Source organism: Thermobia domestica, chromosome 14, assembly GCF_964235325.1.
Source record: "Thermobia domestica chromosome 14, izTheDome1.hap1.1, whole genome shotgun sequence".
Lineage (NCBI taxonomy): Eukaryota > Metazoa > Arthropoda > Insecta > Zygentoma > Lepismatidae > Thermobia > Thermobia domestica.
In genome coordinates, this window is record NC_137467.1 from 124,639,949 (window position 1) to 124,667,759 (window position 27,811).

The 27,811-nt window shown below is 34.0% G+C and overlaps 1 protein-coding gene across 1 annotated transcript; it reads right to left on the minus strand.

The window, feature by feature from the left end:
• Positions 1 to 297: 297 nt before the first annotated feature.
• On the minus strand, positions 298 to 24,985 carry LOC145669991 (uncharacterized). Its single transcript, XM_081738332.1, has 4 exons — positions 24,919 to 24,985; positions 22,961 to 23,187; positions 1,967 to 4,536; positions 298 to 1,300 (listed from the first exon to the last, which is right to left on the minus strand). Exons 1-4 carry the CDS (start codon positions 24,983 to 24,985, stop codon positions 298 to 300), a joined length of 3,867 nt encoding a protein of 1,288 aa, XP_081594458.1.
• Between the last annotated feature and the right edge of the window lie 2,826 nt (positions 24,986 to 27,811).

A 27,811-nucleotide genomic window follows, 5' to 3' on the forward strand; every position in this document is an offset into this window, starting at 1 on the left:
TACCATTATGAGTACAATGTAAGATACATACATTCGGTAATCAAGATAATATTTATATACATAACATATTGTTGTACAGTTGAGTAATAATTGATATGATTCAATCACATTGTTTTAATACATATCAATGTTCAGGTAATTTATAATGTACTATACACAAAATACTATTGAGTTGAATCAACAGGTATGATTTTCACAAACGTTTACCTTTTTTCACAAGTGCCTAAAATTATATTTTCAATGATTTTAGATTAAAATTAACATACATGCATGCATTATGACTCACTGAGCAACACTTTAACTTTGGTATTCATAGGGTAGTGTTCTATAGTCTGTTTTACTGTGGGGATTTAATCGTCGTCTCTTGTTGTTTACTACTCTATGCATTTTAGTTTCAGGTCTTGTAACTATAGTAAATCCAGGCTTACGAGTAATCTTACGTGGATTTAACAATGTTTTACTTTCAATTTTTTCCTTTACTAAATTATAATAATGCTCAAAGGTAATTACTTGACGTGCCCTAGAATCTAAAGTAATTCCTCTAATTTTATGCACGTAATCGAACTCTCCAGTTTGAATATTTTTCATTCTGTATGCATAATTCTTCGCTCCACACCCTATAAAGACATCTATTTCCCATCCTTCTGGAACCTCGTTTGTTAATTCTCCTAAGTAAGACCCTATTGCAAGCTTAGATTTTTCATGTTGTGGTTGAACAAATATAATACTGTCTGTGTCACAGTACAGTACGTTGTCAGGTCCAACGGAGGTCAAAAGGTCGTGAAGTTTAAGCCTTGCCCATGATGTTATGAATGCTGCAAGCACAACATTGGAAAATTTGTTCGGTTTGTTTTCATTTTCTTTGTCTTTATATGTTACAATTAAATGTTTCTCTCCTATAGGTATTACAGACTGCACCTCATATTGTGGTGCATATAGATACGTCATAAATTTTTCGGGAGTATCGACGATTACAGATTGCGAAAGATCTGTTCTTTGCCCCCATTTCCCGTACAGAGAATTCAAAGATATTTTCGAAATATATCGTAATCCGGGATTATACTCTATGTTTTCATAATTTAACTGTATTCCTTCATATCTGAAATATTCTTTAATGTACTTTTCCTGTTTTTCTTTTGTAGTGCATTCTGCAGGAAAGCCTGAAGCTTCCTGTTTCATTTGAAGGAATGTATTTACATAATTACGAAACAAACTATTCGAATGCCCATCTTCAGACCCCATAAGCTCAAATTCCCAAATTTCTTTTATTTTTAGTATTTTGTATCCGCATTTCATTGCTCTATGTAATTCAGGGGTACAAAACGTACTTGTAATGGCGCGATCACTTTCACAATGTGTACATTCGTCATTATTATTTTCCTGCATGCATGATCGACATAGACCAAATAATAATTTTCAATTCCATGTGTAAGGGAGGATTGGAAAATATAAATCGGATGGTGGAAGAACAGTACACTTTACAAGACCATGGATCTTCTCAATGTCTGGAAAAAATGGTCCCTTGTGAATGTTTGGCTTACCTATTGGGAGAGGCTTACGAGCCATTACCCAAGGGTAAAGACTAGTAACATCTAGGTATGAGATAGTTTCATCATCATTACATTCATGCAGTGCCTTATAGCATTCTACACGGCCACCGTGGAAACTTTCTTTAGGGACGAGATGATCAACAAGATCATCACATTGATCTTTAATAAAATCTTGTATTGTTTTGTCTGATTTTACTTTGGCGTCCCATTCACATTCCCATATTTCAATAACATTAAATTTTCGTTTTTTCAAGTACTCGATTTTTGTGATCGTTGATTCATATCGATTTTGCATGGTTGTACGATGATTTGAAGATGAATCAAGACTTGTATAACGAAGATTAACATAACAAATTTTACAGCCATGCCAAAAACATCCATGAAATTCAAACACTGTGTTTGTTTTACTCTCGTACCCATCGACTTTGTATTTACCGAAACGTCTTTCCAATCCATTTGCGGAATATTCGATTTTCTCACCTCTGGTACGTTCCATATATCGTAACCACTGCAATGCCTTTAAGCTTTGTCGATCACGATGATCAAATCCAAGGGGTGGAATAATTGGAATAGTATTTTCCGGTAGATGCAATGAACGATAAGTTAACATTGAAGTACTTGCAATAGTACTGGCAGAGATAAAGCACTGGAGACCACCAGTTTTCTCTTCAATTAAATCAGAGAACTTAATCACTGCCTCCGCAAAGATTTTAACGTCATTCCGGCAGTAATCTAACATTTCCTTTTGCAGATCGTACTGTATGTTGCTTTCTATACATTCTTTGTGCCAACTTATTAATTCTTTGCGTTCTTCAGGACTTCGTGAATCTGGGTCAAAGTAATGTAACTCAGGAATCTTTCCTACATAATTTTGGTTTTCCTCTGTATTAAATAGGTATGGAAAATATCCCTTCTTTAAGTTTTGATTTAAGCCTAATGTCTTTGGGAGTGCAGATAATTTGATACCCATATACAGGAAAGTATCTCTAAAAATAATTTTATTTGATAATCTCATCTCAATAATTTTGTGTGCCTGTGCTATTATGAAAGGTGAAAGATTTTGACTTTCAAACAATGTTTTAGCCGCGAAAATCATATCATACTTACTGCCGTTATGAGATAATGCTACGATCGATTTAAAGGAGGACCGATCCATCAGCACGTGACGTATAAAGTCTTCCATGCTCTTAAGGGAAATCTCGCGGTTTCCATCTTTATTTCCGCATTCTACGCATGGATCATCTAAGGATTTGCTCTTGCAATCTGAACAAAGATGCATTACATGTACTAAAGTAACAGTATGTTCTTGTTCATCACGATCATTCTTACCGAGTAACATCGTCTCTACATCAAATATAATATACAAAAATGCGTTTACATGAGATGGTGTTGCTTTTTGAACGAAACATACGTGATCGCGCTCGATATGATTATAGCACGTTTTACAAAATCGTTCATCACATTGGTGTGCAGATTTTCGTCGCCGATTATCATATAAAACACAACATTTAACACAAACTTTGACGTTGTTACATACACTCTTCCCATTTTCTGTTACACTTTTATGATTTATATAGCATTCTTCCGTAGGAAACAGTCTGTGACAATCTGTACATTCGCGTTTTATATTGTCTGATGAAGATACTTCATGATATTTCTCACAGTAAGTGCACTTGAATACACATTTGTGATCTTGTATATGATGATAAGCTTCCAAACAATGATGACAGTATCCTCGTTTCCCCAAGAGTGATCTGATATTTGTAATCAACTGATAATGTTGATCTTCGTATAAAATATAAATTTGCTTTCCAGCGTGTATTCCGGGATATAATACATTAAATTCGCTAGTCATAGCATTTTTCTCATAGACAATAATTTGGTATTCAGATAACAGATGATTTTGAATTTTCTTCACGTCATCCAAAGTACACCCATTGTTATTCACAATATCTATATCTACAGTGGAACACAAATCTACTGCTTGTTTCAACAAACGTTTTGGGTTAGACTTAAGATTATATAATTGTTTACGATTATGATCGGCTTTAGCCTTCCCAAGAATAATGCTCTTGGAAAGACAGTACACATCTTTTTCCATTTTAATCACATTTTGTTCTAGGAAAGTAACTAAATCAGCATACTTCTTAGTATCACGAATTCGTCTTCTTCCTTTACGAGGATCAACGATATGTACTTTGAAAGTAACTTCATTTGCGAAAAGAAACTCTTCGTTACTGTTTAACGTGTTCTCCACTATAGAGAAGAGAACATCAGGGTTCTGTTGCGCTTTTGGACGCCATGACATGTATATGGGTTTGTTTAGATTACAAGCAGAACTTTCAATAGTTATGCCTACATACGTGTCATTGTCAACGTCACTAAGGGTATTGTCTATAACGAAATCAAATAGTTTTCGAATGTGCGTTTCAGGGTCTGTGATTCCTTCATTATCACGCCGAATCGTCACTTCTTTTCCTTGTAAACCAAAGTAAGAATAGTGTTTAGATATACTTTTGACAACATGAAAGTCAGATTGTTTACCACCAGTACCGTACAATGAAGATGTTGATGGAATCGTACCAAAAAATACTGTGTCTGATGTAGGACTAGATGAATTTACAGTGTCCTTCATATATTCAACGAAGTCGGATAGAGTTAAACCAGAAATTTTATCATCTGATATGAATTGCATTACCTTTTCACGCGCTTGATCCCTTATTTCTCCATGTTTAAAAAACCCAGCTTCATGGAGATCAATGATATCTTTTGCTGTCTTACAATTGTTGAGGACAACATCTTGAGCTTCATAGTAGTGAATATATAACGCACGCCGCAATTTAAAATATTTAAGATTGTCAACTCTAACACCAGTGGCATGACAACGCGTCACAATTTCCCATGAGAAAAAGACCTCTTCAGCGTCAAAATATTCTCGCTCCTTTATGAAATCCAATATGGTATTGATTGTACGAATGGCGTCCATCTGTAAAAATAAATTAATCACTTACTTAAGAACAATATATCAAAACAAATGATAAGAGAGTAATATATGCTATATTAATCAAAATATTTCTCAAATTCGTAATTGTAATAAAAAGAATTGAACAGTAATTAGAACGATAATAGTAATTAAAATATTAACTACGTAATTAAACAAGTTTTACTTTTAATCAAGTATAAGATTTGATGCAAAATAGAAATGTATGTCTAAAATATCAAACAATAATTTACATTAATACTTGATAGCCCTTTCTTGATTCGTAATGACAGGGAATCTAATAAGAAAAAGACAAATAATTTGTTGTTGTCGCTACATAATAATAGCGTTTAATAAGAACATTAACATAGACACTAATTTAAGTCAATTCTCTTAATTACTGTATCTGCTTTATCTTGTTATATTAGATTTCTGATTTACGTGTAGAATTTAAGCTAAACACTGTATCAGCTGAATTTAAGCGTAACAAGACTGTATATTGACAGAGTATCAGCGAAAGTTCTACGATACAAAATGAGTTATTTACTGAAGTATCGGGAAATGCTCCTGAACTTGCCGATAAAGGGTAACTTTGACGTTCGGTGAATTACCAAGTATCACGGAATATAGAGTAGATACTACTCAAGCGCAGACATATACTGAAATTTCAACAGAGATGTGTCACTTTTATACCATCACAAGATCCTAAAATATCCGAACATTCCCGAAGTTAAAACCCGAACATTCCCGAAGTGAAGGCCCGAACTTTCCCGAAGTGAAAACACAAACATTAACGAAGCGAAGATACAAAATTTCAGAAACGAAAGTTATTATTGAAGGTAATGTTTTAAATAATAAGTTTATAAGTCAAAGTAGTTGAAGTTTACCGAAGATAACAAAAGTATCGGAAAACGGACCCGTGGTTTCCGATAAATTATAACGTATTCGTTCCCGTAAAATGTTATATGCACAACAAATATGTAATATAGAAAAACACCACATGATTACTGAACTTCAACCAAAATAAAACAAGGCCGCGGTGGCTCAGTGGTAGAGCGTTCACCTCTGGTGCTAGGGGTCTCGGGTTCAAGCCCTGCTCCCGCCAAGTGAATTTGTGGTGGACAAACACCGTGTGCGTGGGTTTTCTCGGGGTTCTCCCGTTTCCTCCCACTTTCTTCATTCCACCATTTTCATTCATTACTCATTATCACCGTCTCCTTTAGCCTAACCGGCATAACCGTGGGACGTAAAACTCAAAATTTCATTTCATTTCAAAATAAAACAAACAGTTTAATACTAACAAAATATAAGTTATGGCTAACTGTAGTGACACAAACGATAGTAGAAAATTGTTGTCATCGTTGTAACAATAGAAGTTACTAAAAAATTTTACACTTAGGGAAATAAACGTATATTGTATAACGACTCACCAAGGGCAGTCGTCAACCTGGTTCGTCTAAGTAAGATATACAAATATTGAGTGGTAGTATTTGTTTGCATGTAAAAATTATCTTTAATAATTATATAGCATTATTCTCACCTTTTCTATTAGAATGATAACGTCGATGAACGTTGCTAAAATGGTTTATTAGCTGATATACTTTATAATATATTTTCCTTCAAACTGTCAAGCACACAAACTTGCTGACTAGGTATCCATAAACATTTACATAGCAACAACTATCCCATAATTATAATTTTACATATCTTGAAAAACATTCTTCTTTTGTTAATATGAAATTAACATTCTATTAAGTATAGTGCACATGTATGAGCACTTTCTGCCCACGGTACAGGTAATTATTACTCTATCCAAAGTATTTTGTTATATAAAAATGTCGCCCGACGATGGGACTGAATATAAAAGTCATAAGCGAGTTTGGCTTTTATCTTCAAGAACCACTGGTCCGTTTACAATAATGACCTTAAATTACATATGTTCTTTATATTTTGATCACACCTCGTATATATCTTCATTACATTTCACATATATATATAGATACATTTATAACAAATCTTATGCTTCATCAATACTTATCTTTTTTATTACATTAATTATATTTATTTCATTATTATCAAAACATCGTCGCTTATTAATATAATTAACGAGGGTGAAACACAAATTACTATGATTAATAGTTTTGATCATTATTAAAACAGTGATGTTATAAATAATGTTTAATCTTTCAGGGCGCATTAAATAACAAATAAGTTAGATGTTGCATTTTAATGTATACATCGTGGCACTAAGATGTCATAATAAAGAAGAATCTTGTTCGAAAAATATATAGGATAGCTCATAAAAACAGTCGTCGAATAATTAGTTTTATAGAATAGATCTTCTTCTTAACATAATCTTTGACAGTTAAGTTTTCAACACAAATTAATCTAATATAAATAACCTTTGCTTTTAATCATTTATGAATCGAATTATAATTCTTACATATATTAAAAACATTTGAGAATTATCATTGATTAATGAGAATTAAAGAAAATTAAATTGAATAAAAATAAAATAAATGTTCATGAAAATCTATAGCTGATATGAATTTAAACTAATTTCATTAACGGTAATCAGGTTACATTCGTACTTGCATACGATTCTAATAAAGTACATTGTACAGCACAATCATGATTATGTCCCGTATTATTGTTCTGTGCAGAAATTACTTCAATACCTGGATCTTGATGCGAAGTGCCATCTCTTGTCCTCCCATTACGTCTATCCACGTAGTTCGCTGTATTCCTGGAATTTCGCCATACATTGCGTCTATTTTTAAACCTATTTTGATTATATGGTCTAACATATGGATTGCTACGATTAATTAGGTTAGGCGGATTCCCTACATAACTTTGCCTATTTTGCTCATTTTGATTGCTAGAGTATACTCGGCTTAGGTTATGTTCCGTATTATTCACACTTCGGATATTTAAATTCCGAACAGGCACCAAATGATCTGAATTATTCTTATTTTTACCCATTCCTGCTTGTTGATTCATGGCATGGTATTGAGTTTCATAGCATTGGACAAGCATTAATAAATGGTTGAAACTCATACACTGTGTGGAAAATAAGATCTGTTGTAATTTAAATGGAAGCAAATTTCGAATCGATGCTATTATTCTCGATTCCGATTACAATGGATTAACGACCTTTAATTCGTTGTATGTATTTACAACAAACTCTACAACAGATTTATGCAATCGAGGATTGAAGTGTTGATTTCTAATGGTGGCATCTCTATTCGCAAGCAAAAAGTCATTTTCATAATTGGCGATTAGTGCCGCTTTGAATTCCTCATATGTACTGATGTGATCACGTACTGCTTTAAACCATAATGAACAAGGTGGGAGTAGTACATGAGGGATTAATTTCATATATTGTGATCTATCTATACACATAATATTGCACTCGTCCTGGAATTTTTCTAAGAAAGAAGTAGCATTCTCGTTACACTTACCACTGAATTTGCTCATGGCTCGTATTTCACTCATCTTAACACTTAATTTTACCTTCCTTTTATCATTCCATGTACCCATTGGGTGACAGTTCCTATTCATGACGTGATGTGTCGTTACACCATCTATGTTTCGCCCATCTGTACTCTTCGGATGTATTTCTTCCAGTATAATATCTTCATCAGACACCGGCGAAGGCGAGTTCATCTCTGGTGAGTGGGGAAACTCCATGCGATCACTACACATGTTATTACGGTATGTGTTGTCCTTAACCTGTAGCATTCTAATTTCATCCTGTAACGTAGCTATCAATTGCGTATTTGCACGTATATTGTTAGAATTATTGATGACCTGGATCTTTTGTTGTTGAACAGAAGATTCGGTTACTTCTAAATCCTTTTTTATATCGCTGATTTGTCTCAGGTGATTGTGATTACCCTGGCATTCCTCCGATATTCCTTTTAACTTTTCCTCGAACTGCGAGGTGATATCGCTCATCGTCTGGATAATTAATTGTTTCGTTTCATCCGACTTCTGTTCCATCTTCTGTTCTATCGTCTGCTTCAATTCTTCGTATTGCTTGTTAGATTTTTCGGAGTTCTGTTCTATCGTCTGCTTTAATTCGGTAGACGTCTGCTTCAATTCTTCATATTGCTTGTTGGATTCTTCAGATTGATGCTGCATCGTCTGCTTTAACTCGGTGGACATCTGCATCAATTGCCGCTGTAAGACTAGCAAGATTCGGTCTTCCGATGTCAATCCTGATGTTACACTAGGTTCACCGTTGTCACTATTAGTGGATTCATTCTCCATTATTTCAGTGTCCATTTTCCTTACAATTATTCTACCACTTCTCAGTATGGTCAAATTTGTATTCATTAACTTAATTGTAAAAGTAAATTCACCCTTACTTTACTTCGGGGTAAGAATTTATGAAAAGTCCCGGGTGAGGTAAACCAAAAATTTTAGCTAATCCCGGTGTGAAGGCACCAAAATTTTTAACTATCGACAAGGTAAGGGTAAGTAAGATATACAAATATTGAGTGGTAGTATTTGTTTGCATGTAAAAATTATCTTTAATAATTATATAGCATTATTCTCACCTTTTCTATTAGAATGATAACGTCGATGAACGTTGCTAAAATGGTTTATTAGCTGATATACTTTATAATATATTTTCCTTCAAACTGTCAAGCACACAAACTTGCTGACTAGGTATCCATAAACATTTACATAGCAACAATTATACCATAATTATAATTTTACATATCTTGAAAAACATTCTTCTTTTGTTAATATGAAATTAACATTCTATTAAGTATAGTGCACATGTATGAGCACTTTCTGCCCACGGTACAGGTAATTATTACTCTATCCAAAGTATTTTGTTATAATTGTAATACAAAAATAAAGCCCAAAATCTTAATGGAAAAAATTGACATGAAAAAAATGTTCAAACAAAAAGTGGCTACTAAAAAATGTTATAAAGTTTAAACGGAAAACTTAAAAAAGTGAAAACAAAAGATGTAAAAACAAAAAAGTATGTTAAAAGAAAAATAAAACAAGAGTTCAAACGAAAGGTTAGTAACGAAGTGTTAAAAAGTTAAAATAGATAAGTTAGAAAGTTTAACAGAAAAATTAAAAAGACGAAAGTGTAAAACAAAAGATTAAAAGAAAAATGTAAAAACAAGAAAAGTTGAAAAGTGAAAATAGAAAATTAGCAGCAAAAAGTTAGAAAAGTTAAAAGTTAAAATAGAAAATTGACCTTTATTGTACACAAGAAATTAACACTAAGAACAAATAATAATAGTAATTAGTATAACAAGAAAAATATTGTAAATCAGTTGAATGAAAAGACAAATTGTTAAATTTCATTCTTAGAAAATAATATTTGAAACTATTTTAGTTTTAAAAAAGTTTAACTACATTACATGTTTTTAGACAAATCTTATCGGCAAGTTAACACATTCATTTTAAATATAAGTAATTTTGTATTGTGTTCAAAATCGAAAGATTTTCCGTTTGTTTTGAAGTTAAGGAAAAAAATAGGAATATAATTAAATTTGCAACTACGTTCGGAATATTACTTCAATTGAAATGCTGTAATAGTTATTACGGAAGGTTATTTACCAGTAAGAAATAAGTATTAAATTAAAGACATTTAGTTAAATGTTAAGATGTAAGTTCATAGTGTTGCTACAGACGCTAAGAAAAACTAGTAACTTAGAAGAAAAATATTTTTTATCATTTATCTATGAATTTCCATTTTTGACAGAATTTTCCGTTGATAAATTTTATTTGTAAATTGTACAAAATAAAAGTATCAGTACTGTTACTTACCAATCAATTTAGTCAAATCGTGGTTACAGGGAAACTTGATTAGAATGCAACAATCGAATATCTGTGTGCAACACTGTAATAGATTCAAAGATTATATTATGACTTCATGTTCTATTTAAATTACAATTATCTATATTTGTCTCTACCTTAATTTTATTTATTTATCATTAAAAAATAAATTTCTAAGTTCTCTTCCACAGTCTACCCTCTTCTCTTTCTTCTCAGTTAAGATTCGGGTGTTCATATTTAACTGTTTAGTAATCCTATGGACGAGAGTGAAAAGATTCGGTTATAGCTAAGTCAGACAAACTTTCAATACAGTTGCAATTCACTGCTTTGTATTGTTCTGGGTGTAATCATCAAAGTATATTTCTTTTAGTTTTACTCAAGATTTAGAAAGGAAGTAGCAACTATGTATAGTACAGGGCGCTGAAGAAATAAATTCGAAAAGCAGAAACATTACTATTAGTTTCTGATACATAGTTTGTGCAATTACAAGGCAGTGCTTTGGAAGTTCCAATTAATTATGTAACAGATTCTTGCTTAGATCATAATGATGTTCTCTTTTCTCCTTTTCTCCTTAGTCATTAGATTTTCTCACTATTATGCAGTTTAAAGATATATAAGTAAAACATTATCTTAATTTCTGACCTTTATTTTATTGAATTATTGTTTACGCTTAAATAACATTTAAGTCATTTTCTTGGTCTTTGTAGCGTGTAGTAGACTAACAAACAAGTTTATCACCTTATTTAGTTCATTGTTTAAATTATGACTTATTTCTGCATGTTATATAGATTACTCCAAACATAATTACCTTTGTAGTAATTACTCAATCACATGTTTCGGTAAAACACTATTCATAATTCAGATAATAGTAGTAATAGTAGCAATCTTAATGTTAGATGTAGTAATAAATACAATTTTGAGCTATAACAGTAAAACATTTTAAGCGTATAGATACATTTCTATGAATAAATGTATCTCCTAAGAATGTATGAATGTAATATTTTTTCTAACAATTATTGCACAAGAATATACTATTCTTATTTTCAATACATATATTTTATAAGATTACCATAAAAATAGTGTTGAAAGAAAAGCATAGCAGTCAAATTTATACAAGATATATTAAAAAGTTATAAAGATCAACCATAGAAATGTAATCATGAAGAAAATATATATAGTAGCAATAATATTCCTAATAAAAGGTATACAAGACAATTAAAATGCTATTCATATGCTTATGATATGCTAAAGAACAAGGAAAAATAAAGTGATGTAATCAATCATTGTAATAGAATTATCTAATAAGAAACGAAACTGTTCTACAACTAATCAAAAAACAAACGAGTGTGTAAGCATAAGAATTAAAGAGTATGTGAAGAAAGAGGTACAATGCATAGAACTGAACGAATTAGCTTCTAAAGGAATTCCAGCACACGACATTTGCAAGATACGCAATAAAACATCAAATATCAACGTAACTGAAAAAGACGGAGACAGAGAAGGGAACGTAATCTTCAATATCAGATTCACACAGTGACACATAATTAGTAGAAATTAAAGAAGACGAAAGGATAAAGAATGAAAAAGTAAAACGGTCTTATATGTATAATATCATGTCAATTTACATGAAGATGGTAAGTAAGAAAGAATGTCGACAATAACGAAACGTTCACCAATGACTTCCATTTCTCTATGCAAATATATTATGGACGAGTTATAATTGATAACATTGTGCGTCAATGATCTGGTCATCTTTCGATAATATATAAATTATCTCACACTATAAAAGTTTTCATTTCACTACGTTCATCTTAAGATTTTCTTTCCCTTAACCTATCGTATTGTTCTCGTCAACTTTCGCAACGATATAGCGTATGACATTCTGTTTTCCCTGGCATTATACAGTCTCTTATTATATATTTTCTATTCAAACAGTTTCTTCTCTGAAACTGTCTGGTTCGCGACCTAATTCTCTTCATTCTTCTCCACACCCATAGTTTCAACATTGTACTCTCTTTCACGTATTTGTTTTCATATCACACGAACCATTTCTCATTATTCACGGAAGCACAGAATAAACTTCCTCCTAAAGGGTTCTTTTGCCATTTCTATCCTTGCTTTTATTCCACGTTTGCAATGTTATTATTACCTATGTATGAAAATCAAGTCATTTGTAATTGCAATGGACAACGCTCATACGAGAATTATAGTAAAAAAGTGTAAAATATGCAACTGAAATAATAGAAAATATAGTGAATTAAGTCGAATATCTGAAGCTTTTTTTTAGTATAATCATGTATTATATATGTGTTCAAAATTATATTAGAGGAAAAAGGAATATCCAACAATACCTCCTATCGGTATTTTTAATTTAGTGCCCTCCAAAAGTGTGCAAGCAGAATTATTACTATGCCTCTTTCAAAGAAAAAAATAACGGAAAAGTGGGGATCGATTTCTTCGATCAATTGAAGAGGCTGTGTTACCTTAAGAGTAGAGCACTCAATTCTAATGCGTGGAACTCCCTGCTTCCATACTAGTATACATCAAATGGTTTTTGTGATGGCGTGTGTTCCTCAACTATTTGTTGTAATTCTCAAATGTCCCACAAATCATGAACGTAAGAATAAAACTTCAAGATTTTATTGTACAGTCGCGCTTTAGAAAATGTATCCACAGAGGACAGATAGACACATATATGTATAAAACATCAATCTATCTTTTATAAGCTAAATTCTGTATGCCACAGTGTTCAGGAACTCCAAGTGTATTCTAATATTCAAGGATTTTAAGGTACAACTCATCACTTCCCTTACTGTTACATGTTATTTAACTTAGCTCCTCTCATTTGTAACTCCAACAATAAGTGATTTCAAAGCAATTTGTGTCTTATCACATACTTAAGTAATGTATATATTTATTTTTCACAATTAATTTCAATCATCATCTTTCTAAACGCTTGCAGAGACATGGGTTTAGAAGTGAATGCAGAGAAAACTAAATACATGGAAGTGCGTCGGGACCGGAATACAGCAAATTATGGATGCGTTAAAATATTAAATAATACTTTCCACATAGTGGAAACTCAAATATCTAGGATCAAACCGAAAGCATATTCACGAAGAAATTAAATGTCGACTAAAAGCAGGAAATTTGTGTTATTCAGTTCAAATTTTTTTCATAAAAATTTTATTGAAGCTTAAAATATACAAAACGATAATTATGCCTGTTGATCTGTATGGCTGCGAAGCATGGCCACTTACTCTGAGGGAAGAACATAGACTAAAAGTATTTGAGAACAAGATCCTGAGACGAATATTCGGACCCAAGAGGAACGGGGATAGGGAATGGCGGAAACTGCATAACGAGGAACTACATAATTTATATGGTCTACCCAACATTGTTAGGGTCGTTAAGTCTAGGAGGCTTAGGTGGGCGGGTCATGTAGCTAGAATGGAAGAAAGTAGAAACGCTTTCAAAGTCTTGACTGGAAATGCAATCGGAAAGCGACCATTAGGAAGACCTAGGCGCAGATGGGAGGACAATATTAAGATGGATCTCGCAGAGATTGGAATACAAAGTAGAAACTGGATGCAGTTAGCTAAGGATAGAAGTCAATGGAGAGCTTTTGTGAACGCGGCATTGAACCTCCGGGTTCCATAGGCCATAGAGTTAGTTAGTTAGTTAGTTATTTCAATCATCAAAATAACCTGCTGTTTCAAAAAAAAATGATAAAACTTTATGCTAAGTTGGCAACTCTGTTACCCTGATGATAATGCAAAATATGTCAAGCATGTCGGACAAATTCTAAACAGTTTTTCTATTTACCCCGTGCACCATGTTGTTATCCTAATAATGAACAGCATGTCTCAGTCTGTATATCACATTAATAGACTTCACTATATGCCCTCCTGCATAACTGGCAGCTTTTATACAGTAGATATTGTTACCGAATTAAAACTACTATCCTTATTGTAACAGCAAGGCGTCTCAGTAACTCAGTCACGGTAATTTCTAATAGGAAGGTTAAGCCAATAGTTGTTATTATCTGCACTGCCTCGTGTCTGACGGCAAACATGACGCTAGTGTACAGGAAATTTGCAGACATCCTACAGAATTTCAAAGCTTGTAAATCTTGTCATAAACTTAAATACTATAATCAGTATATAAGGCTATTTCTAATAATAAGTACATTAATCACACTATTAGATGCCGTTACCTGCGCTGCCGAATAAGCGTTTATCTCTTATATTCCGTAACAAAAAGGTGTCGCTACCTACTTTGTTTAGATGACACCAAGTTGTCCCTGACGTACACTACGTGTTATTACATATATATCTCCTCTTACTAGTCACTTCTCATACAAAGTCGCTCGGCGAGAAACAAATATGTTTTCTATATTTAAAAAGTGCCTTTAAACCATGCAATCAACGTGATTAATATTAGACAACTTATTATTCTCGGTTCATTTTAGCCACTGCAGTACGCAGTATTAGTACTGTGTACTAATTTCATACACAGAATTTCAATGAAGAGAATTCTTCGTTAACTAATACCGTATCATATTACAATTACTTTTACATTATCCCCATCTAAAATTCTTGTTCCAAAAATCTATGATCTAATGCCTCGATAAAATAGTATGGTTATGTCTCATACAAAATGTCTTCCTTTCATCCGAAGAAACATTATGTCTGTTTCCCTCTACCACTATTATTTCTTCCCTTCATCAATTATTTATAAGTATTCGCTTTCACCCGTCTACTTTACCCTAAAATCTAGATATATAATACTAGCGAAACAAAGTAATCTCACTGATAATGTTAGTATAAAAACGTCCCAGCCTGTATGTCACATACGCACGTAACATTACATTCTTGGTACTAATTCTTGTTCTCCATACTGTCTAATATATTCCGATAATTTAATGGCTAGCATGGGCGCTTTTCGTACACGCAGGCCCAAGTTTGATTCACGGTGCTTCTTTCATATAAACCATAGTAATCGTTTTACTTTTTAAACTAGTTTCGCATCTTTCATAGCCAGGAAGTGTAAGCCTAAGGCGTTAAAGTGAAAAACCATATGCTCTATACATACAAAAGGCGCTTGTCCGGCATTCAATTAATGAAACTGAGACATGACTTTGAGCAAAATAACATTTTCAAATACTCTCCTCCCATTTACAACACAAAATTCCTATCTATTAGTTTACGACCGCTGTAGATCACGAGGTGAATATACCGTATTTTAGTTCACGTAACGGTTTTAAACACGAATAAATCTTCTTTGTGGCTACGTGGTTAGCGTACGCGCCTTTGGCGTGGTAATTGAATTCCCTGGTGGAGCTCAAGGATTCTAATTCCACGTTAATCAGTAGGTCCATGTCCCACATAACTATGGTGCTAAAAAAGGGACGCTAAACTTCAAATCAAATACGATTATTTGTACCATCAAGGAACGATAAGAAAAAATCTAAATTTTCTCATAAAATGATTACAAAAGTATCACATACCAAGCTTTTATTCAGCTCTTGCATTTCACAAACTGAGCATTCTTCTAGATGCGCCTCAAAATGAAAAAGGTTGAAAACCACTGACATATGCTAACAATTATAAAAATATTATTCGTCACCGAAATTCAAACTTATGTTCAGTTCAATAGTACTAAAGATAAAAACAAGCAAAATTCAAAGCAGGTGTAGGCTACCCAGTTCCTTTCCCCTATTGTAAATGTTAATACCACACAAAAAATAATAAACAATTAAAACTATATTACATAAATAATCAGTTTCACACATCATTTAATGGTCTTTTCATGTAACACTAACTTCTTATATTCTGAAGAGTTGCTAGGGTCCTATGAACAAGAAAATAATCGCCTATTTATTATAAAATGTGTCCGTTTGTTTGTCTATGCAACTATTCTTTTAATATGTAAAATAATAACTGCGTCTAGCCCTGACGGAGAGATCCAAACAATCCAAAATTCCTTGCTATTTGTTTATTGTATTTGGCTTTCGGCGCGGAAGATCATAATTCGATTCCCGGCAAGTCACAGGTTGTGTTCAATTTTAGTGCCATATAAGTAAAAACTCCATCGAGCAAAAAAAATTAGCATACGGTTTTCCACGTGGGAGAGCCCTAGTTCAAATCCAAGTGCAATGACCAATATTAAATCCCTGTAGCCTCCATATTACATTACACTATACATTAGTTAATTTATAATTCCATAAAAATACACCGAGTCATATGGTTTTCGATGCGGGAAAATCCACAATCAATTCCCGATAAAAAACAAACACTTCCGTCCCCCTTATACTCCCAACAATTACAAGTGTTTACGTGTATTTCATTTCCAATGTCCCTTCTCATATGAAAAAAAAAGAAAACATAAACATAAAATAAGAAAAAAACAAAGCCAGTACTTACAGATAAATTCTTCTTCTCTGTTAACTTCTATAAAATACAATTCACCAACTCAAACGCATCGTGCACTTTTATTTCTTCAAATGTAACCACTTGATTTGCATCAAAGTTTGTATACCAACGAAAATAAATCCAAAAAGTTCTACCAAATTCTAAAACCTTCTCACTCTCCGTAACTCATATATTACACAGGGCTTGCTAACTTAACATAACTATAACATAACGAAATAGACGGAAGTAACGTAATATATTTGTTAACACAATGCTTTATGTACCAATTGTAACTTCATATATTTGTTACGAAACACTAATGTTACTATACTTATCAGATAACTATAATGGTAAAGTCTTAAAGGAGCACACTACTTTCTGTTTATCACTAAATAACCTTATGAAGAGATTGATAGGTATATAGTATATTGTAATAACGTTATTACTTTATAGGCCATTCCCAAGGTTTGCTGATTTAACTTAACGTTAAAATAACGAAAAAGATGGAAGTACAGCCAAGTATAGCAATATATTTGTTACTTTTTTTGTTATGTACCAATCGTAACTTTATATATTTGCTACGAAAAAATTATGTTACTATACTTATCAGATAACTACAGAGTAACGAATTGCAGGATCAATCTACTTTCTGTTATCACTAAATAACCTTATGAAAAGATTGATAGGTATATAGTATATTGTAATAACATTATTATTTTATAGGTTATTCCCAAGGCTTACTAATTTAACTTAACGTTAAAATAACGAAAAAGATGGAAATTCAGCCAAGTATAGCAATATATTTGTTAATTTTTTCGTTATGTACCATTCATAACTTTTACATTTGTTGTGAAATAATAATGTTACTATACTTTTCGGATAACTATATAGTGACGAATCAGAAGAACGAAATACTTTCTGTTACTACTAAATAGCGTTAAGAAAAGATTGACTGAAATATAGTATGTATCAATAACGTTAACGTTAATATTGTATAGGTTATTCCCAGGACTTTCTAACTTAACGGTATCATAACTATAGTAATTTATTACTGGACCAAAATGGTTCCTGTTACTACTAAAAGCAGAAATATTTCACGTTCTCATGAAGTTTGAAGTAAAAACATGTAAAAGTCCCTTCATTAAGCAGAAACTATGTTATGCGGACAACGGAAAGCAAACCAAACGTTTAACGGAAAATTCTGAGTTCCGGACTACAGCGTTTAGAAAATTTTTAGACATACTGTGAGAGGGCAAAAATATACATTACAATGTCTGCAATAAATTCGTTCTTCTGTTAAATCTTTCTGAACAGTGTTGACCTTCCCCACCCACTATTCATATTCACTTCCACAATTTTCGGCTAGACGGACGAAGCATTAGTAGGGGAGCTTACGGGAAGTATCCTGCACTTTGTGTTAAAAAGGTGCCACTCGGATATGTTGTTTCCCTGATCCAACTAAGGAGGAATCGAAGTGGCCCCACTCCGACAGGTGACCAGAATCCAATATGTCGGCTATCGAAATGGCCGCCTCTGCGAATTCATAGTGTTGGTTTTAGAGGCCTATATCTCCTTAACTAATAGTCCAATCTTTACGATTCAAAAACTAAATGACGTAGAAGATAACTGGGTCTAATAAATGAGCAAACTGTTTTACCTAACACTGAAATTAACACCTACAGAAATTATTTAATTTGGAACTTTACATTTTTAATGATGGAGTTTACTCATATTTTTTAAAATAACAAGTAAACGGCTGGGATTATCGAAAAAGATGTCCTATAACTTTTTAAAGAGTGTTAAATTATCTTTCGTTTGGTGTATAGTTCATTCAGATTGGTTAATAAGCAACGAAGTTATGACAATTTCAAGATTCGCGTTGAGTCGATTGATTTTCCCAAATTTCGAACGAGAGTTCATTTACAGTAATAAAACCTCACTGTTGGATGCTGCATTGTACGAAACAAATCATTCTTTTGTGATGTATTCTTCATAAGTCCCACTTTACCAGAAGCACAAAGTAGCCTGACCAACAGGCCCGTATCCAGGGGGGTCTAGGGGGCCGACTCCCCCTAAATTTTTGCTGGCCCCCTAAAATTTTTACGGTAGGGTTGCAAATGAACTATAATGTGGTGACGAACTATAATATGGTTGGATCGCCCCCCCCTACATTTTTGGGCTGGATACGGGCCTGCTGACCAAGCCCAGTTACGAATCCAATATGGCGGCCATTAATTATGATTCATAAAAATTATATTCTTTCGAAATGTTGACCCGAGTATCTAGATTTGTAAACGAATACGGACAAAGTAATATCACCTATTGTATTACTATTCACTTTTACACATGAATCAAGTTGAAGAATATCTTAAGAAATTACGCGTGTAGCGTCACGATAGAAAAGTTATATGGTTTCTTCTGAATTGAAAGAAGAACTGCACAGGAAGACTAAGAAGTAAGTTCGGTCTTTAAACCATAGACATTGGCTTTATATCCTTTACAATATTATGAGGAAATTACATAAAGCAATATATTGTTATAAATTAGAATGTAAATAATTTCTTTCGTATTGTAAGAACAGAAACACAACGCAAACACTTGGTTCGATAATTTGAAATCACAATATATCTTTTGGATTTTCTATTTGTACAAATAGTTTTATGATTTCGACGAACAGTTAATATTACTTTGTGTACAAGCTATTCTATAAAGAATCATACATTTAAGTTTATCTATTTATTGGTATGTTTCCAACGTGGTGTAAGTTTACTGTGGATCAACTGAATTTTCAAAAATAATGAATGCTACTTACATGAAAGTTTTATTGGTCTAGATCTTCGTTTTCAGTTTCCATCACGTTTCCACATGTCCCTCTACACATAGAACAAAAAAGATGCACGGGACGCTTGCACTTCTACAACGATATCTTGTGGTACATGTCTTGCACGCACATTTCAAAAAGAGTTTCCTACATGCTTCGTATACAACTGGAATGGAAGTCCATGTTAGAGAAAGTTCACTTCCATTGTCAGTCCATCCCCAGTTTACTGATGAAGGAATATGTGCTGTCTTCTTTATTGCCTGGGCCCAGATTTGTCCAGCTTGGTATGCTGCAAACTTGGTGTGAAGAAGCAAGGCATCACAAGTTGGAGGAAGCGCAGTAAGAGATCTGCTCTTTTCCAAAAAGAATTCTTACCGGGCTTCATTAACTTTATATTTTTCATTTGTTTTTGAATATAATAGGACAACATATCGTTGCAGTGAATTAAAACAATCTTCGCCTATATTGATTACAGGGTGTGAAATTGTTAGAAAAGCTGTGGTCGCCTCTGGATACAAAAGCCATGTTTTCCATGCTTATAATTTTCCATGTCCGAGAAAGTATGACACTATATCACATCCTGTAAACGCGGGGAGGCCTCGTAACGCAGTTGATTTTTCTTTTCCTAATGCTATTGAAATATGATGAACTGGGAGAAATCAATGATGTTTCTTGGTGCCGAAAGATATCCATAATTCTTCTAAACTGTGTCGCTCAAAGTCGTAGAAAAACGATACAGCAAGTATTACATCTGTGTCTACTGTGTGGATAACTATCTTCTTGTGTCCATTTAACTGCATCAAGGCAATGTAACATGATCCTACTATCAGCTTCTTCTAAATGATTTCCTGATGATTTGTTTGAAAATGTTGGAAGATTTCTTGAAGTTTCTATGTGATATCCATTGCTCGTTGCTACCTCAAAGTAAGTTCCTTCCTTTTCACACATAGACTTTCCAAGAAAAAGGAACAGTTCTTTATTTTCGTCATTACGAAGGAAATCGTTCCACTTCCTAGGAATTGGTGTTGTTGGTGTTACTTTCGTCCTTATTCTTACATCCCTACTTTTTCTTGTGGAAGATTTTATGCTCTTTGAAGAGTATCTATCGCATATCAGATCCACTCACTTTGCATGGAATGTGTCTGCTTCTCTTTGAACATATTCGAAGAAATTACACTGGAAATAATCACAAAATGTTTCTACTGATGCTGGTTGCAAAATGTGAACCAAAACTGTTCCATCAAATAATAAAACATCACAAGAATTAGGAAAGTGTTCTTCTTTGATGTTGGCTTTACTCTCAAGAAGCATAAGTAAGTCGGACTTTTTTGAGGATTGTGAATTATGGCAAAGAGAGAGTGGAATTGGTTGGCTCTCGTGCTGAAAGAATTCATCCAAGTGAAGTCGTCTTGTTTGACTGACGCGTAGTAAGCGAGAGAATAGCTCAACGTCCATCTTAAGTACTTTTATTTCATTTCTGTTTGTTTTATTCTTTTGAAGGAAAGAATGAAGCACTAGAGAAGATTTTTTCATGGGCGAAAAGAATGGCGTGGCACATTCTACTAATCTTTCTTGCAAAAATTCCTTGTACATATTAGACCCTTTTTCTTCTGCTAAATATAGGGATTCAATTATATCACCGTTATAGATGATTCTGGAAGGAACATTATCAAGTCTACTATTTTCTTCAAACGGATTCTCCAATTCGATGAAAATTTCTTTCATCTTTTCAACAGACGGTTTAAATCTTTCTTGCATCGACGAGTAATCTTCATAGTACTTATTATCAGGATCGTATTCATTATATGACATTTTGAATACATTAATTAGTCTACTAATTTCTGGTCCCGCTGTCATCCATTTGACAAGAGCATTGTCGTCGTGTAAAAAACCAATCGCCCCGCCATCCCCTTTCATAATTTTGTTATTCTGTTCGTGAGTTTGATCTATAGCTATTGCAAAGAAAGGTTTTGATGTCTTTCTTATCACAAAGTAACCCATTTCGAAAGCATTCATAATCTCAGGATATGTATCTTCCAACTTCTTCAAATCTAAAATGCGAACGGGAAGCCAACGAGCATAGCTAAGGTGGTCCATTGCGAAAAACAATTCTGCCATTAGTTTTGGTGTTTCAACGTAGAGCTTAAAATTTCCTTGACGTATGGCTCTCATGTAAATTAAGAGTAAAATCATGAGACGGTAATATATTATCCAAAACTTAAGCGTTGGACACGAAGATTTCTTTTCAGTGTACCAGTCATTGAAAAATTGCCCTGATGAAGAATTCTGATATGCATCACGCGGCAAATGATGTAAAACTGTCAAAGTAATCTGATGAGCAAAGCAAGCTTTTGTGATGTGAGTTACTTTCAATATACTGTCAGCGGTTCCTGGTGTTGCTACATCTGACTTGTATAAAATTTCTACCCAACCACTTCCATCTAACCATTTCCCACTTCCTATAAGATGCAGGAAGGCGTGTTCGATGTGTAATCCTCCCAGCATCAGAATTTGATTATCTTCGCCATGTAACTCTGGCCAATTCCTTTGAATTCGTTTCCCCAAGGCAAATAGTGGTTGATCAGTTACAAAAACCGGAACTTGTCCTTTGTTGAGTTTGTCTGTAAGTTCTCGTACAACATTTCGTGCCGTATCATAGCAACATATTTAGAGTCTTCCTTAAACAACGAAAGTAGGCAGCATATACTTGGCATTTGCAGAGTTGCAGTTTTCGAGGCATGGTGTACAGACCAAGTGCAAGTAGTGTCATTTTTTAAACATGCTTGAAGCCAACACTCCTAATTTTTTTCTTCTGTGAAAAATTCACTTCGTGGAAGACCTTTCTCTACAAACTGCGGATCTGTTGAGGTAAAACTGGTTCCTTATTAGTGACATAAGCAGGAGGTACTATAGCATAATTATCGGGGAGAGCAGGAGCAGTTCTCATTTTTATATTCACTTATCCAGTGAGACATGGTCACGTCGAATGCTAGGGTTATCCTTAGAAGGATGCTGGAAAATAGAAATGCTCGTACCATGAAAAGAATCCTTTGATGTTGTACTAGAAGAATTGTAGTCAATATTATCTAATGCTGCAACGGTTAAAATACCTCGACGAAGAGTGGAAAGACACACCCATTTTGTCACTTTGATTTATCAAGCACTGAGAAAGACTTCAAGATATTTCCTGTACACGTGTAGACGAATTGCCTAGTGAATGCAATTCATTTATGAGAGATTGTTAACAAGTTTTAGCATACACACTCAGCCCAACATAGAGAGGAAGAGGTGGCATGCGATTGCGTTTATGCCTTGCTGCTTCTGTTTCAATATCGCCTGCTTTCTGATGGAAATTATAAAATATATGTTAACTAATAGTTAAAGTTGCTTGACTTGCGTTGCTATCAGGGGTGACAAATGAACCATAAAGTAACATATTAACAGCAGCTATTAGTGAAGGAGGAACAGAATCTTCGTGGCAGTGATTCTCAAATTTTCCTGAAAAATGACCTTTGTGGTTTGCCATATCCTTTCGAAGCATCTTAACAACACGAGTTAGTGCCATAGCATCTTCATCAATGTCTTTCTCCAGCTCACTTATTCTATCAGATCCTTCTGAAAGTAAAACATATTCTCTGCCAGACAGATTAGCTGTTAGCTCAGGCCTGTGACGAAAAATTCTTTCACGAATCTTGTACTATGAACTTCTATTTCTTCTGATTCAGACTTCTTCATAATCGTCACTAACCGTTTTGTACAATTTAAGAAGATCGATCATTTTGAATCGACGACTTCTTGGTAACACAAGAATTGCGTAGCGGCCTCAAACTTTGCCTTTTTGTGTGATTCCGAACTATTCTCGCCGAAACATTACACGGAATTTACACCACTGTTACTTTCAATGGAAATACTTCGAGAATAGTGCAGTTGTTATTACTCCAAGTCTTTTAACCACTCAGTTCTATCCGATTCTTTTGACGTATTTCGAAATATGATTTGGAGTTCATTCCTTCCCATACTTACTCTGTGGGGCAGAAGAATAGGAGAGAGAAAAATGTTTGTTATTACTTTGTCGTACTTGTTTATAAATCTAGATACTGCAATAAATATTTCGAAAAAGACTTATCTTTATGGAAGGTAATTAATGGCCGCCATATTGGATTCAGATAAGCGGGCTCGGTCAGGCTGTTTTGTGCTCTGGCGAAAATGGGACTTATGAAGAACACATCATAAGAGAACGATCCGTTTCGTACAATGCAGCATCCATCAGTGAGGTTTTATTACGGTAAATGAACTCTCGTTCGAAATTTGGGAAAATCAATCAACTCAACGTGAATCTTTAAATTGTCATAACTTTGTTGTTTATTAACGAATCTGAACGAACTATACACCAAACGAAAGATAATTTAACTCTCTTTAAAAAGTTATACGACATCTTTTTCAATAATCCCAGCCATTTACTTGTTATTTTAAAAAAATATGAGTAAACTCCATCATTAAAAATGTAAAGTTCCAAATTAAATAATTTCTGTAGGAGTTAATTTCAGTGTTAGGTAAAACTGTTTGCTCATTTATTAGACCCTGTTAACTTCTACGTCATTTAGTTTTTGAATCGTAAAGATTGGACTATTAGTTAAGGAGATATAGGCATCTAAAACCAACACTATGAATTCGCAGAGGCGGCCATCTTTGATAGCCGCCATATTGGATTCTGGCCACCTGTCGGAGTGGGGCCACTTCGATTCCTGCTTAGTTCAATCAGGGGAACAATATATCCGAGTGGCACCTTTTTAACACAAAGTGCAGGGTTTGGCCATTTTTTTGCCTTAAGCTCCCCTACTACATGTCAGCTGTCAGCCTTCTTTGTAGGTGTACTTCTGTTCCGAAACATAGCGACTACCGACAGCCGGCACATATGAGGAGAAAACTGACAAAATAAGGTTCTGGCGAAAAGGAATTGAAGCAACAAAGCAAGAGTCATAATCTCTATCACGTGTCGTGAAGATAAGCAGTGAAGGATTCAGAGGACTTTCGGAAATCCAAAGAAAACTCTTCTGTCCTAAAGTATACCGCGCAAGGTTTAGACGAAATGCATCACGGTCTGAAGCAAAAATTCATGTGCAGAACATTTGAGAGAATTATGTCATTCTTTCTCATTTGCGCTTTCTGATACCCTCTCTTCCTTGCTCTCAGCAGGCGCGGTTCTGAAATCTTATAAACATGGACATACCAGATTTAAAGAAACAAAATGTTACTTGACCCACCAATACTCAGAAATATACAGAATTTCCTGTTTATTGTTGTCCTTGACCTTCTCAACTCTCGGTTTTACGCCTGATCAATCACCTTGAAATAAAACTTTTACCAATACAGCTCTAAATTTACATTTTTGCATTGGTTCGGCAGCAGTCATTATGGCTTGTAAAACAAGGGCTGTGTTTGATCTTAACACCAGAATAAAAGTATTCATGTTAGAGAACGAGATAATTGAATGTAAAGCAAATCATGAAGATGTTCAACGTCGGTAAAACTCAGGTGTACGAGATTCTAAAGAAGAATGGAAATTTTGAAGGGGTGAGAAAACTGCAGTAATGGAAAAATAAAACTGCAGTAATGGGAAAATAAAAATAGAAGTTAAGGAAACTGAAAACTAAGACATTAATGGAATAGTATGGGAGTGGTTTATTAGTGTCAAACCGTAAAAACACCGCATATCGGGCCCTATATTACAGGAATACGCTAAAACGGCAGCTGAAAATCTGGGTAAAACTGAATTCAAAGCATACAATATATAGTTAGAAACTTTACGCAAAAGACATGAGGTAGCTTTTTTTTTTTTTTTTTTTTTTTTTTTTTTTTTTTTTTTTTTTTACGAATTTTGTGATGACCATATGATGTAAATGGTGAAATATTTAATGAATGGGTAGCTAAACTACTTTCCATAATCGAAGGACATGAAATTGAATCGTATTTTTTAAAGTAAAAATCTATCTCTGTTAAGCGGAAACCTGACTTTCACGGGAATTTTTGCGAGTTCCGCTCGATTATGCTGATGACAGGTTTCAGTGTATTTTGTAATATCATTATTATTGCATATGGTAAAATATTGAGAGCTAGAACGATAAAATATAGTGAAAAGTAGCTTTTCATGTATATACAACGGCATAAAAATGCATATGATAATGATTGCATATATGTGTATTATTAGATGCAGGTGTAAGTATACGGGAGCTTATAGGTTCCTACCAGGTGTATGTGTGCCTGTATGTGGTGTTTTATTTCTCGGTAAAACTGGTCGGATCTCAGCTAAATTTGGTGAGAAAGTAGCTCATCGTCCATGAAATTAAAAAAAAAATGTATGCAGTAGGTCGTTCACTTATTCGGTGCTGCACTATCGTATCATACTGGAACTATGGATCTGCTGGCGGGAGTGGTGTTGTGTGTGACCTTGTAGGTGTGTGAGTGTTATCAAATGGCGTCGAAAATCAACGAGTATGGGGAGGTTACATAATGGCCTTTTTCCATGCTAAGTTTTCGTACGTATTCAAGTTTCAAGTACCTGGCGGATTCCAAATGGAAGAAAGTTGCCACTATAATCATAAGTCTATCTCACTGCTGATGGTCACATTCCGGTGACCACACACCGTGACATTGACGGTAAGAGGTACAGCAACTTCATTCGTCAGTGCAGGTAAAGTTTTGCTCTTGGCATTATGGTTGTTACGGAATTCAGATATGAGGGTAAGTTGATGATACGCAAGGTGAACAAAGACGTGAAGGTGAATGCCAGATACACCTATCTATCTGAGATAGCCCACATTCCACAATTGTATGGAATGGACGCGAGCCAGGTGATGATCCATATGGACAAGACTTCGAGTCATATCGCCAGAACATCACTACGGTTTTATCAGGACGTGGCAGAGAAACTGAAAATTAATGTTATTATTTTCGAAAGCATTCCTGTGAAACGCCCAGATGCCACTCCAATAGAGTTTTGCGCATTTGGACTGCTGAAACATCTTCAGCATCACTGGCCACGCACCCTGCAAGAGGGCCATTTCAGTTTGACTTTTTGGAAGCTGAGAAGGAAAAGATATAGCTATACATATTAAATTCTTCAGAGTAATACTACAGAATTATTATTATTATTATTATTATTATTATTATTATTATTATTATTATTATTATTATTATTATTATTATTATTATTATTATTATTATTATCACAAAGTGGACTTATAATAGAGGAAGTTCGGGGTATCATCGAATACCATTTTTGTTTCGCTTGTAACTCAGTTAAGAATTGCATATTAAAACAAAAAGGAAAACAAATATACGCCTTACATATTTGGTTTATTTATGCGTATCTTGATAAAAAAAAGTTTCGGTACAGGGGTGGGCAAAACTTATAATTTGCAAAGAAACCACTTTGAAGGGTAATATGAAATAGTCGGGTAATATGGAATACAAATGCCATATAGAAAAGAAATGAGTTTTCTGTTGAAAATACAATGAATACAGTGACAATATATGAAAATTCTTAATACCAAGCCATAACTGAATGTGATTACTTGCAAAAGTCACAAATATAATACTCTACTTCTGGATCGGCACAGCCATTGTGTGCTCATATTAAACATGATGAACGCTGGACCCAAGCTCACCCCTTGTATCATCAGAAAATTTCCTGTAATAAAAATACTCTTAGCATTGTTGTCATCTTAAATGTATGTTTAATTGCCCAATACCGATAGATATTTTTGTAATCGGAATACCATACGGAATACGGAATACCATGCTTTTCTTGCGGGGATTCCATATTGCCCTCCTGCACGCCAACTTGGAAACGAAAGAGCTGTTAAACGCATTCAAAGGCATATAGGATAATGGCGCTTATCAAACTACAACTCTGTATATCCAACGTCATAGTAAACAACGAATTGTTGTTCTATTATATTTCAATAAGAAAATATAGGTTGTAAAACACTTGCCTGTAAAAGTTTTCAGGAATAAGAAATCAGATTTTCACGCCTACCAATACAACGACCCTAACAGTAGAGGGTGTGCTAGGCATGTGTCATTTAGGTGTCCCAGATACTTTTTAGGTACTCGACTACTACTACTTTTTAGCTACTTTTTAGCATATGATATTCATGTGCTAAGTATGTACGTCAGTTACCTATAGTTTTAGGTACTTGTTACACCTAATTCACATTTGCAAATATGTACAGTCCGG

Bases quoted from the DNA above. Each gene is read 5' to 3' on its own strand.
- LOC145669991 (XM_081738332.1), bottom strand. From the start codon at position 24,985: ATGACTGCTGCCGAACCAATGCAAAAATGTAAATTTAGAGCTGTATTG. The intron at 23,188-24,918 runs GTGATTGATCAG...TTTTACTTTCAG, and splicing joins GGTAAAAGTTTTATTTCAAG to AAGGATCTGATAGAATAAGT. The intron at 1,301-1,966 runs GTACGAGAGTAA...TGAATTACATAG, and splicing joins GGTAAATACAAAGTCGATGG to AGCAATGAAATGCGGATACA.